At 35.5% G+C, this 13,926-nt stretch overlaps 1 protein-coding gene across 1 annotated transcript; it reads left to right on the top strand.

Annotated features, from left to right (window-relative positions):
- The first annotated feature begins 3,982 nt into the window (after nt 1-3,982).
- LOC100368895 (neuropilin and tolloid-like protein 2) lies at nt 3,983-12,305 on the top strand. Its single transcript, XM_085497283.1, has 10 exons — nt 3,983-4,046; nt 4,239-4,435; nt 4,541-4,736; nt 5,704-5,850; nt 6,415-6,609; nt 9,358-9,486; nt 9,818-9,934; nt 10,744-10,845; nt 11,275-11,421; nt 11,971-12,305. Exons 1-10 carry the CDS (start codon nt 3,983-3,985, stop codon nt 12,303-12,305), a joined length of 1,629 nt encoding a protein of 542 aa, XP_085353409.1.
- Nucleotides 12,306-13,926: the final 1,621 nt, after the last annotated feature.

Below are 13,926 nucleotides of genomic sequence, written 5' to 3' on the forward strand. Positions count from 1 at the left end.
ATACCTGTCCGACAATGTGTTAATTATTTCGCCATACAATAATCTGCATAGGAGTAAGGGATCAAGCATTTGGAATCATTGAGAGGCTTGAAGAGTGTAACTAGTGAATTTGTTTTTTTACGGTGTCTTATCTGTGCATTTTTTGTTTGAGTTCCGACATTTTTATCTTTGCAGGCATTTTTTATCTCTCTCTCTCTGTCTGTCTAGTTTGCAAATTTTAAACAAATCTTCTGGCTACCCCCATCAATTCAAATGGTCGATCCCTAAATTATAGTATTGTGGTTGACAAATATACAAATGCATGCACGTTTGTTTCGTCATACGTCAATTACATACAATAACGTATGTTTTCGAAGTAAACTACGAGAAAAAAATCAGCTTGTCAAAATAATAATAAAACGCATCACCGGACAGAGTCGATAGCAAAACCAAACATACAATATCAAAATAATAAAATTCACCACGACATCACATTAAAAAAACGACCAGGATATAACATTAGCAAACCACCACGATATCAAAACAACAAAATTCACCACGACATCACATTAAAAACCCACAACGTACAACAATAGCAAAACACCACGATATCAAAACAACAACATTCACCACGACATCACATTAAAGAAACGACCACGATATAACATTAGCAAACCACCACAATATCAAAACAACAAAATTCACCACGACATCACAATAAAAACCACAACGTAATAACAATAGCAAACCACCACGATATCAAAACAACAAAATTCACCACAACATCACAATAGAAAACCACAACGTAATAACAATAGCAAGCCACCACGATATCGAAACAACAAAATTCACGACATCACAATAAAAAACACAACGTAATAACAATAGCAAACCACCACGATATCAAAACAACAAAATTCACCACGACATCACAATAAAAAACACAACGTAATAACAATAGCAAACCACCACGATATCAAAACAACAAAATTCACCACGACATCACAATAGCAAACCCCAACGTAATAACAATAGCAAACCACCACGATATCAAAACAACAAAATTCACCACAACATCACAATAGAAAACCACAACGTAATAACAATAGCAAGCCACCACGATATCGAAACAACAAAATTCACAACATCACAATAAAAAACACAACGTAATAACAATAGCAAACCACCACGATATCAAAACAACAAAATTCACCACGACATCACAATAAAAAACACAACGTAATAACAATAGCAAACCACCACAATATCAAAACAACAAAATTCACCACGACATCACAATAGCAAACCCCAACGTAATAACAATAGCAAACCACCACGATATCAAAACAACAAAATTCACCACGACATCACAATAGCAAACCCCAACGTAATAACAATAGCAAACCACCACGATATCAAATCTCAAAACCACCATGATATATCAATAGCAAATCACAATGATATCACAATAACAAACCACCACAATAGCAAACCACCACGATATCACATTAATACAACCACTACGATATTACAATCACAAAACAACAGCGATGTCACAATAACAAAACTCTCAAGATATAACAATAACCAGAGCACGATAATATGACAATCACAAAACTTCAGTGATATTACAATACATTTAACCTGGATTCTTCCATTTTCCGATAGAATGCTTTGATGAATCGGCTGGCAATGGTGTCAATACTTTGCCTTTCAACGTCACTGGCCACCCTGCTATAAGTATCAATGCTGGATTCAAAGCAGACGGACTTCCTGTGGGCATGATGATTGTAGGGAAACACTTTGATGAAAGCACTGTGCTAAAAGTAGCGTATGCATTCGAAAAACTCACCGAACCAAAATTAGCAAAATAACGACTATGCTACAGACACCGTGTTTCACTCAATGATTTCAAAAGTAATAGTAAAATGTAACAGTAATAGACAACGTTTATTATCTAATGATTATAAATACAATTATAAGATGTGTTCGCAGTTTACAAACAAATACAACAATGTTATCACAGTACAGACAACGTGTATGATGATGTATTACAAATGCAATAGAGTAAGTGCGATGTTATTACAATGTAACAGGCAACGAGTACTACCAATACTTACTAAGACAGTACTTCGTATGTAGCAACACACAACGTGTATTTACGATAAATACGAAGAATATTACATTGTTATTACAGTAACATACAAGATGTATTTCCGATAAATGCTAAGATAAGAATATAAATATATTATATTATACCAATATATCCATATCGTTGTGTTTGACTAACTTACCTCATGTAATTAATATCAACTGAGTATATATATTTGAAATAAACCATGGACATTACTTTCTAACTCCGATGAACAATGCGAATAATAATTGAATACTAAATCAGTAACTTTCAAAAACGGGAATAATATTTTTAATTCTATGGAAAATAAATAAAATGTTGGGTATTATAATATTCAATATTCAGATCTAGAAAAATGAGGCACATTTTTGGGCAGTAAAAACAACGCCTGTACATAGTTCGCCGTTACTGTGCGATGTCGTAAAATGTCGTTTTTACGACAAGTACATTTTCCAGAAAATTGGTTGATTATTGGAGTGTTTACACCATTGCAATTAACACTAACAAACTATTGGTATTGTATACATACCCATCGCCCGAAAATGTGATTCTGTTAGTTGTGTATTGTCGTTTCTCTGTGCACGTGTTAATTTCATGTTACATAATGCATTGATGGTTTATTTATCAACATTGTTTGTATGGTGTAGATTGGGTGGATGGAGGATTCATTTTCATTGAAATACGGTGCGAAAAACGCAATCGTCTGGGGATAAACGAGGTTTTTGAAGTGTAAATTGGTCAATACAAAGTGGATAATAGAAATAAGTGAAAAAATGTGATAATTTGGGAAAGATACACAATTATATTTGGATTGTTTATTTGTTTGGTAAAACATGTACGCAATAACAAGTTTTATAAATTTTATCACACGTGCAACAAACAAATCTATACATGGAATTTTAGTGACGACATTGACATTAAACTTTGGCGGAAATAAACAAAGTTTGAGAAAATTCGGGCCTTGTAACAGAAAAAAAAAATTGAAAAAAAGGGTGATACTTGTATGTGCTTATCTGAGTAACCATGACGATATAGTTATTAATACATTTATCATTTGGGTGGTCGATACTGTGTGGTACGCACCCCAGTCCAAAGTTCGTCGGTAACTACGTCATCAGCATCACCTGACGCGAAGTGTACGACGCGCACAAAACACACTATTCTGTCCTCATCAGTTCCACAATTTATACATTTTGTTTTGAAATCAAGAATTTACCCCAGAGGATTTTTTTTTTTTGGTTATATACTGCAGTTTGTGTCGAATTAACTTGGTGAGTACGTAGGTGTGTGTAAACGTTTGTATGCAGTATGTTGTCTTTGTGTCTACTGACCCATTCTATCTCAATCCAACATGGCGGATCCCTATAAACATTAACGTTGTGAGATAGCAAACCTACATCGACTGCCAATTCAATGAACAGTGTAGTAGAATATCATTAAAAGTTCGCAGTTTGCCTTAAGGTGTACCAATTTATATGAAACTTGAAAGTATGGTATATCTTGTATGTCAAATATTGCAGCTTTTGGCATCCCACGCCTCAACACTGTATATTTTAACGGAAGTTTTGTTGACATGACGATGTTTACATATAGTGGTTTATTACACAATGTGCAGTCAATCGAGGGTAGTTGTGGGGGTAAGACTATAGCTGTCAGTGTTGAATAGAATACATTTATATTTATTATTAACAATAAATCATTTACCGAAATGTATATTTATGACATATTCGTTTAAGTAAACATAAACTACCAGTGATATAAACAGTCAGTTGTTAGTCGCGACTTGTTTATCCGTGTTTGTTTGCTTTTCAGTAATTTAAATATTGACAGGAGAAGTCTGGTGTACATCTGAGACTTGGTGGGTTAAGCATGACAAGAGAAGCCTTGCTTGCCTGTGTCTTCCTCGCCATCTGGACTTCGGTCAAGTCACAGGGTAAATTACGTGTCTAATAACATAAGCGTTGACATCACGGATACGAAATAATAAATCGGTTTTACAGCGATTCTCGATTCTCATGTCTGTATATTATATTGAACACAATAAATTTAGGAACGACATATATAAACGAATAAATTGACCGTATATGTAATTTAACATTCATTTATTTTTTACTTTTTTCATTAGAAGGAGGACTACTCTATCACTTTACTGGCACACATGAGCACAATGATACGGGAACATTTACATCACCTAATTTTCCAGACCGTTACCCGGGTGGGATTTACAGGGTTGTATATCGTATAGAGAACAGTGATGGAGGCCATATTCAGCTTCTCTTCCACGATTTTATTCTCACTGAGTATACACCCGACCACGTGCAAGTACGCCCGTTTCATATATACATATATTTCCTGCAAAATATCGTTGAAAATACTAACTGGGTTGATGATCACGCAAATGGTTTCATGGAATGTACTTCTTTTCAGATCCGTAATGGACCAAACGACACATCCGAGCTATATGGGACGTACCATGGTGCATCCCGACCCCCTGCAATTGTGTCTAGTAGTTCGGAACTCTGGGTAGAATTCCTCTCTGGCTCAAGAGATTCAGATTTCGCTGTAGGTTTCAAAGCATCGTATAAATTTGTAGCCGATGACGTATGGGAAGATAAACCTGAAGGTAACGCATGTGTACTTGCACGCTTACGTGTATTTTAATGGTGCATGCAAATATATTTTGTTTAAAAAGTGAAATTGCAATTTGTATTGATTTGTTGTTAATTGTTTGATAATGTATCAAGTAAACGTTATTCTAACACGTGTACGTTTTGTTTCAACTAAATCAAGTATTTTATAACAGCATGCAAGTCTGTGTAAATCTAGTGTCTGTGATTCATACTGTAACAATACTGTAAACAATTGATTGTGGATACGAAAATATCTGTTTTCACCGAAATAATCACTAGAAATCATAGATATTACCATAAAATGTATAAAAATGATAAAAACAGTTTAAGGTAACTGCATATTTGATATGATTTCCAATGTCATTAATATTTCGAGAAAAAAGAATTGGATGGGATCACCCATAGGCATGACACACCACATCTGAATGCTCAGATCTCATTAACCACTCAGCCACTGAAATCAATTGATAATGAAAACCCCCTCCTTATGAATCAATATGTCTTGCGGTTTTTATGATTATTCTATGGTGAAATATTGGTCTGAAGATGGTACCCCACAGATTTATGAATACAACTTTAATGCAAATTGCCCAATGTACAACACATACTATATATAATACTTATGATTCACATGAATCAAAATGTACTCACCCTTTTTGAAACACCTGCCATATCTAGATAAGTGCCATCTTCTCAATGAATTGACCATATGATGTTATACAGTGGCGGATCTAGGAGAGGGGTTCTTTGGGGTCCGGGGGGACCCCCCCCCCCCACTGTTGAAAAAATGTAATCAATTTGTTTTTGTATAATATAAAAAATCATTAACTTAGTTTATATTTCATTTTAAAGTTTGGACCCCCCCCCCCATAACAATATCCTGTATCCGCTCATGTGATATGTTATGTTGTTGTCTATCAGTAGGTCTACTGATATATACCGCTTACAACTTTCTTTCAGTAATTGGCGAGTTCTACACTAGTCCCTCGCATCTGTTATTCATCAAAGCATTGGACAATGAAGATGCAAATTTCGATGTCATATGGAGCATTAAAGCGCCAACCAGTCATAAAGTGTGGGTTAGATTTCAAAATCTAACGCTGAGTTGTAAGTACGACTATCATGACTTTTGTTGATCGTAAAAATTATATGCATTGATGGTGCAAGCAGTAGTAGCATTAGTCTAGATTAAAACAAACTTCAAGAAAAATAACGAACGTGCACTTTTGCCATGGGGATATGTATCATCAACTTCCTTTCATTTTGTATCACGCGCAAAAACCGAAGTTGCGAACATGACTACCACATAATCACGCGTTATGCATGTTTTTTTCCCGCTGGAAAGTTGATAAAACATTTTATTCATATTTTCTTTTATTTTTGGGTCCACGCGCACATAATTATCCAAAGGCTACAGCTCTTGATCAACAATTTTGAAAATATACATCAACATATACATGCATGCTTTTGCGAAAGGAGATATACGTTGTCTTTGTCGTTCATATGGTTAAAAGTCTAGTTTGGAGTATTAATCTGATATTACTACATATGTATGAGTATGCACTTTTATGTGAGACCCCCCCCCCCCCAACACACATATACATACATACATACATACGAACGTTAATATTATTCATATAATACCAAACTTGTTTGTTGATTCATATTCAGACATCTCAACAACTCCATCACTGGTTGCCAGGGATGGATTGACATCTACCAGTCGACCTATTGGAAACATTGGGCTGGTGAACGGCGAATACAGAATATTATCAACTGGAAATACCATGTTTATACGACTTGTAGCGACGTTGAAATCCCGCGTGGACATTGTCAATGGCTTATATGTACATTATGTAAAAACGGGTAAGAGTGATTTACACTTTTATCATTTGCATTGAATAGTCAATTGTAATATTTGAATTTGTGTATGTGAAATATACACGAACTGAATATAAATAGAATGTTTGGCACAATATTGATATGATAATTAGAAGGAATTATTGGCCACGTTAAGGATATTAAGCCTACTTATAATTTGCATGTAAATTGCATAAATTACAGCTATTAATGTGTACAGTCATAGAGCTACAGTCATATGATATTTTGAAACAATTATCGTCCGCCTGCACGGTGATGCTCCGTTCGAACATTCCTCCCTCCACAACACCGTGCGGTAATTCTATTCATAACCGTGTATGTCACGTGGTTGCGCGATAGAAAGTTTACCGACCAATAGAAAGCTTTGTTACAATGACTACCAAAAAGCGCTTGGGGATTTGCATTTCTGATGTCTTCATCTTCGGCTTCATTTCTGTCAATATATGTTGCAGTGACACAATGAGCTTTGAGGTATACTCTTCTATAATACTCAACAGTGGCGACAACACTATTACCACGCTTGATGGTCGCAAGGTTGGTAAAGCATAATAACATAATGGTTTACCATTTCCAGTGCGACTAAAAACGAACACATCAGATTCGGAACTAAGTACCCTGAACGGCTTTTGTCCGAATATTGTATTGCCTCGACATCCAAGCCAAAACAGCTTCCACTGTGCGAGCAGTTTCACCGCCTGGCAACCATCATGGTGAAAACAAAGGCCAACAACTCTCAGAAAACGGTACTTTGGGATGTTTGTTGACACCCCCTGAACCGTGTAACAAGATTACCCTGCATATGCAACATATTTAAATTTGGTTGTTTAGGATTTCTTTAAAGTTAAGTTTGTGCTGTTTTTTCGATTTTAGCTACTTTCAACGGCTTTTCGACCGGCGTTCCACAGCAGCTCGCACAGAGCCCATAGAAATACATGGTAGAGTGGTGCGCGTCTTTAATAGCGTCTTGTGACTTAGCTCCGCCCCGACAATGTTGATAGCTTGGTCAAGCGCGTTGATTGGCTGTTGGTAAACTGATTCCAAACTGTGAGGGCATTGTCACATACACATATTCCTAATGAAATACTTCAAGGTGATAGTGGAGTGCTTCGCCGGAACATTCACCTTGAAAATTCAAGATGTGAAACAATATGCTACTGTTGTGTGTTACAGTACTATATATTTTGAGAAAATTTACTAAATGTTTTATGAGAATCGCTATTTGCCTTAAATAACCCCATAGAATACAGTATAAAAGCAAAATATTGTTTTTGTCACTTTAAAATAACAACATATTTTTGAAATAATTCAGGTCAAAAAGTATTCATATTATATTATTTTTGTCACCCTGTGTTACCAACTTACAATTTAAGAAATTACGTCGCTATCCAAAATGGGTAAAATATAGGATTTTTTTCATGAGCAGTCTTCTGTGTTCAATTCGGGGTTTCCGCACTTTATAGCTACACGTTTCTAAAATCATGTTAATCAAACTATGCACACTCAAACAAGAGATAACGTCACCTTTGTGTTTATTCTATTAACAAATATTTTATTTTAACTCGGTTCAAAGTCTCTTATAAAATAAATTGAATGTTATGTTGTACCATGGTATTTGCTGGTAATTACATGATGCTATAGAAAACACAACAAGTATGTGACAGTTGAGAGGCAAATTTCACAATGACGCATTAATTCTAGAGTTGTGAGTTTTGGAACCCTTACTGTCATTTCCACGTCTGTCTCATCCAATGATAACACTGTGCTAAATCTCAGACAACTAATACATTGGTTGTCTGAGGCTAGATTAATGTTGCTACACTACTGGAAATGTTTTGTATTTTTGTTGTTAATTTGTCTTTAGTTATACAAAACAGATCACTGACGTTATCACGCACGTGTTTACACGTCTTCTTTCGCACACTCGTAGCAAAACTTGGGTCGCGAACACATTTGGTTCTCAGCGTGGCCGCACACAAACGTCGTACCAGTCGATCTCATAACGGACGATTCATCGAACCAAAGTAGTCGATCGATGTCGTAATTGTTATAGCCTCCATAAAATATGCTATCTATTCTGGATTCTGTCATAGTTTCAGCATTAATTCGCGATTTTTTTTCTGGTCATGCCCAAATGTAGTGTGATGGCGCGACGAATAAAAAATAATACTGGGACACTTTCTGCTGTACAAATATTTTTAGGGATAAGTTCAATTTCTCGCAAGTAGATGCTGGGTTTCTATTTATGTGTTTACACGTGGACATCAAGTCATTTCAGTGCAATTTTTTTTTATAAACAATCTCTTTTTTGCGCGTAAGCGTGGAGAGAACAATGTAGAATAATTGTTGTGAAATTATCAACCAAATTACAAAAACTTTCTACTACAGCACTACAAAGATATGGGAAAAATAATAAACAATAACTTTTGCATGATTGTTGGCGACAACCACTGAGAGAGTAATGGGTGTGTTGTTTAAACAAACGGAATCATTAGAAACGTTGTTATTTAATTATGAAAAGCGTATGTAACTTACATTATAGTTTGCAAAAAAATCTGAATATTTTAGTTGACATTTTTTGTATTGAGTATACAAGATGTTAATGTACAACCAGAAAGTCGACGAGAAACATAATTACCTCGAATATAATTACCTCGAATACATAATGTCTGAATATTTTGAGATGTAGCACAGTTTTTGGCAAACACGGAATTAACGGTATGTCCAACTTCGCAGATCCTGACTATCAGTGTCCACCGAACTACTTTCCTTGTCAAAATGACGACAAGTGTATTAATAATACGTTGGTATGTGATGGTGTAAATCACTGTGGTGATGGCAGTGATGAAGCTATGATTGAACAAGGTGGTAGATGCGGCAAGGATGGTTGTAAGTATTGAAATGAGATATACACGATCACACCGCGTCAAAGCTGGGATGTCGTCACATGCGCACGCTTGGGAATTGAGTCCTACGACAATGGTAACAACACGATATGGCCGCCTGACGCATGCGCAGGTGACGACTCCGCCGCTTTAACCAATATGGCGAGATTGGAATATATTATATATTTTATTGAAGACAGCAATTGTTTCACTTGGAAATTGGATAAAGCGTTGACAAAATCTAACGTTGGCATTATAATTTAATTGCGAACTCGTGACTGCATTTTAACAGATGTTTTTTTCCCAATCAGACCGATGCGGAGGATGTCAGTATGGACAGTGTCATTGTCGTGAAAACTGGAAAGGAGAAACGTGTGAATGTGTCTGTCAAACTGGATACCATGGTATACACTGTGAAAACCATGATAGTGAGTATTGTACATTATATGCGTTATTATTCATACCGCTAATACCTGAATTCATTTTGAAGGCTTACAACAATTTTACAAACTAACCCCTGACCAAGTCGCAAACAGACACTTACTACACTATTGCCACGAGGTATCTGTATGGAATGCTTTATTACATACTGCTTACTAAAATTTTATTTCGAAAATGTTAATTATGAAGGACTAGCTTTTATCTTGACAGTTGTTTTTCTTCAGTCGCATGACATTGCATGAATATTTACTTGAGTTATGTCTTTGGTAATTATATATTGTCTAAGTGGTGCGCTACATCGTTTAGTATTTGGGATTTACAGATTTCGTAAAAAGCGTTTGAAAATAGGATGTCATAAGTTGAACTGAGCAAATCGATTGGCTTTACCAAATTCTTGGGAAGTGGTAGCTCAGGAATGTGCACTCTAACATACAATTCATAGATCTAAAGCATTCTGGCAAGCGCAACAACGTTCTTTACATTCTGATGACATACTCACGGTTTAGCTAATTATTACATCCTTAGTCAGAAACCAAACTAGCCATTTCACCACGTTCAAGGTTCTTAGCAAGTTTAAGCTATAACAGATGAGTGCCCTTACATGGTAACATGGTTCTTCCAAATTACCTAGCATGTTATTAACTGGAAGCAGAATTGTCGACATACAAAGTATGTAATGCGCCATGGCGTCCATTTAAACCATCAATGCAAATGGTTTTAGAACTTGAAACGCTTAATATCATGAAATATTATTATCGCACCTAGTTTAATATGCTTTTCAATATCTCTATCTTAGTGGAATGTCTATGCTATAATGGTGGTTATTGTGATCAGACATTAGGTATCTGCATTTGCCCAGAAAACTTTTACGGCAGTCAATGTCAGTTCTATTATACAGGTAACGTAATATTTTCACATTCATTGCAACGTATCATGATGTTCGATATAGGTTCCATGTGACTTATACGACGAATTAACGTCACGATTTTAAACGCGCTGTGCAATGACTTGTTATTATGCGCCATTTTTGAATAAAAACATCCCATTGTGTGTGTGACATATGTCCTTTGAAAATAAGCTGGATCAGGTGTTCTACGAAGACTTCGAATACCATATACTTCGTACTCATATTGATTGCTACCCACGAATATATGCTTCTCATAACAGTGTTAGGCTTGATATAAAAATATATAGAATGCTGTAAAAGTTAGTTGCAAAACATGTGAAGAAAACGACGTTATCTTTGCACTAGTGTTTGTCAAATGACATTGGAGATCACTAACGTATAAAACGATTGTTTTTATTTCATTAGATGATACTTATGAAGAGAGTGATAGTTATTATATGGTGCTATATGTATGTGGTGGATTAATTGGTCTGGTGCTAACATGTATGTGTAGTGTAGCCTTGTCTAAGAAACACCGAAGAGGAAGACATATGACAGCCATTAGCGCAACATCTACTGGACAATCGGGTAATTATCTAAAACACTGTTTCACATACCCCTCAATTATGTGTGATGAAAGGGTGTGATCCGTTTGGGAAATTAAACACCAGTTCAGTAAACTTCGGCTAATTTCCGTCTCACTTGATAATTCGGAACAAAACCTACAAATAATATGTCCTTGGACAATTAGAAAACAGCCTGTCATCTTAATTAACCAAACACATTCTCTATACAACAAGATAATACAACAATTCTATTGAACAGTAATTAATTTCGCAATGAATATAAATATACGCAACAACGCTGTGTTATTATAATAAGTTACTTTCTGTTTGGTATATGCCATTGCGCATGTGTTGTAATTGGGCTATGTTTAATTAGTTTATTGTAATAACCGTATTTACACTATCAATGAATTTTATATAAGTATTTAAGAAGCATTTGTGTAAATGATATCGAGACTCAAGCAACGCGTTTGTAGCCATAATATATTGCAACATGTAGATGACGACCACGACGATTATATCTTAGGTGAGAATGCAATCAAACAACTGTCATTTTGCTTTGTTTATTCAGATTATCGTTCCTGGTTCCGCCAGTTTAGCACCGACACAGAACATCTAGCAGACCCGGAGTTGTTCTACATGGATCCACCACCTCCTGCCTACTCGTTGTGCTTTACCGAGGGATTCGTGGCACCTACAAATACCGGGCGACCGGCTGCTATTTCGCAACCAGACGTTCAAACCAGAGAAGAGGTGCCTGAAAATGGTACTCCAGAAGAGCCACCGCCAGCTTACGAAGAGACGACATCAGCGCCTATGCTTCAAGAGACCAGAGAGGGCGCTAGCTCTGCGTCAATTAATAATGATCCAACTATTATTGAAAATGCTAATGAGAGTTCTGCCTAAACAACGGAGTTAACTCTCAATACGTATAATGATAGTATTAGCAGTAACATGACATTAGCTACGGACAACTCCGTGATAAAATATTAGGTTATAATAAATGCGATTACAATTTTGTTTAGGCGTCGATTAATACAAAGTACACATCTTAGTATCCAATCTTAATTACAATAGCCTGTATTTCAGCAACACAGTTTTATCAAGACCCCACGTTACAGATCGACACTCTCCTGAAATGTAAATTGATGAGTCTTTGTTTAACCTACATTGGAAATCAGTACTATGAACAGTATCTGTTCTGCAAACTTAATCTTTATTTTTATAATGCATAATAACTTACATGATGACATGTCTAGTCCATTGAAATGTACCATCTAGACACAATACTACTGAACTATTCGACTATGCATGCCTGTATCATGTTTGGTACTGTGTCATGTTTGGTACTCATAAACGAGTTTGCTATTGTCGTGTAGTCTTTCTGTCTCGTCCTTCTCGGATATAATTTAGGAGTCACCGAGCATAAATAAAATAAACATATAGTGATAATAATAATCAATACAGTATTCAAATAGGTAATACTCATTTTTCTGATGGCAGATACACATATACGGTAATAACAAAAATACCAGCTTTGGTTTTCATGAATTTTATTTCATCTAGTATTATAACATAGTTATTTCTTTGAATTTTATACAACATTCTGACTGACTGACTGACTGACTGACTGACGAAATATAAAGATATGACGTCTTAAGTTGAATGTTCATTAATGTATGATGAATTAGCCGACTTTAATGATATGACTTTAATATAAATTAAAATAAAGCCTATTACAATTATATTATCTTGTATGTATAATATTTACACTACCACTAACAACAACGACAAAATATACTTAATTAATAACGCGACTTGATATGACTACACTTTTGTTTAACTTCATATTACTTAACAACACGTTTTTATAAATAACTTGTATTGTTTCCCAATCCTGCATTTGTTGACGGGAATTACGCACAGTCAGCAACTGACTACTGTTCTACCTATTCTTCACAGTCTGATTACAAGGGGCGCGCCGGTTACTTTATATCAGATGCCCTATTTAACATGTGAGTAATTAAAGTCTACAACCATGTAAATGTGTTACGCATGTTGATTCTCTAGTACTCTGTCGAAGCTCTGGACGGTGGCAGAGTCTACTCACATGCTTGATTTTAAACATTCAGGTTCAAGTCTGACTACAAATATTTTCAAAACAGACAAATTGTTTGTGAATCAAAATATCGAATTTCGTCATTTTGCGGTAATGTAATTGAAATTAAAGATATTGAATTGCACTGTTCATTAAACTGTGTGATAACGAGGTTTTTATGCCAAGGGCATGTAGCTACAAACTAGTAGTGTTACATCTTGAGTAGCATTAACATACAACTTGAAGCTTCAAGTTACTACTATCATGTCCTTCACATTCTTGATAACTATATATATGGCCATCAAATTTGAAATACATACTGCGTAATGTCTTCTTTATTTTGAAAAGACTCATCTATTCAAAGTGCTAAACTTTTTCGTAATGTAAAACACCAGGTTGCGATTGCGCATATTTTACTTGTCGGAGGTA

Source organism: Saccoglossus kowalevskii, chromosome 3 (genome assembly GCF_978046115.1).
Source record: "Saccoglossus kowalevskii chromosome 3, keSacKowa6.1, whole genome shotgun sequence".
Classification (NCBI taxonomy): Eukaryota; Metazoa; Hemichordata; class Enteropneusta; family Harrimaniidae; genus Saccoglossus; species Saccoglossus kowalevskii.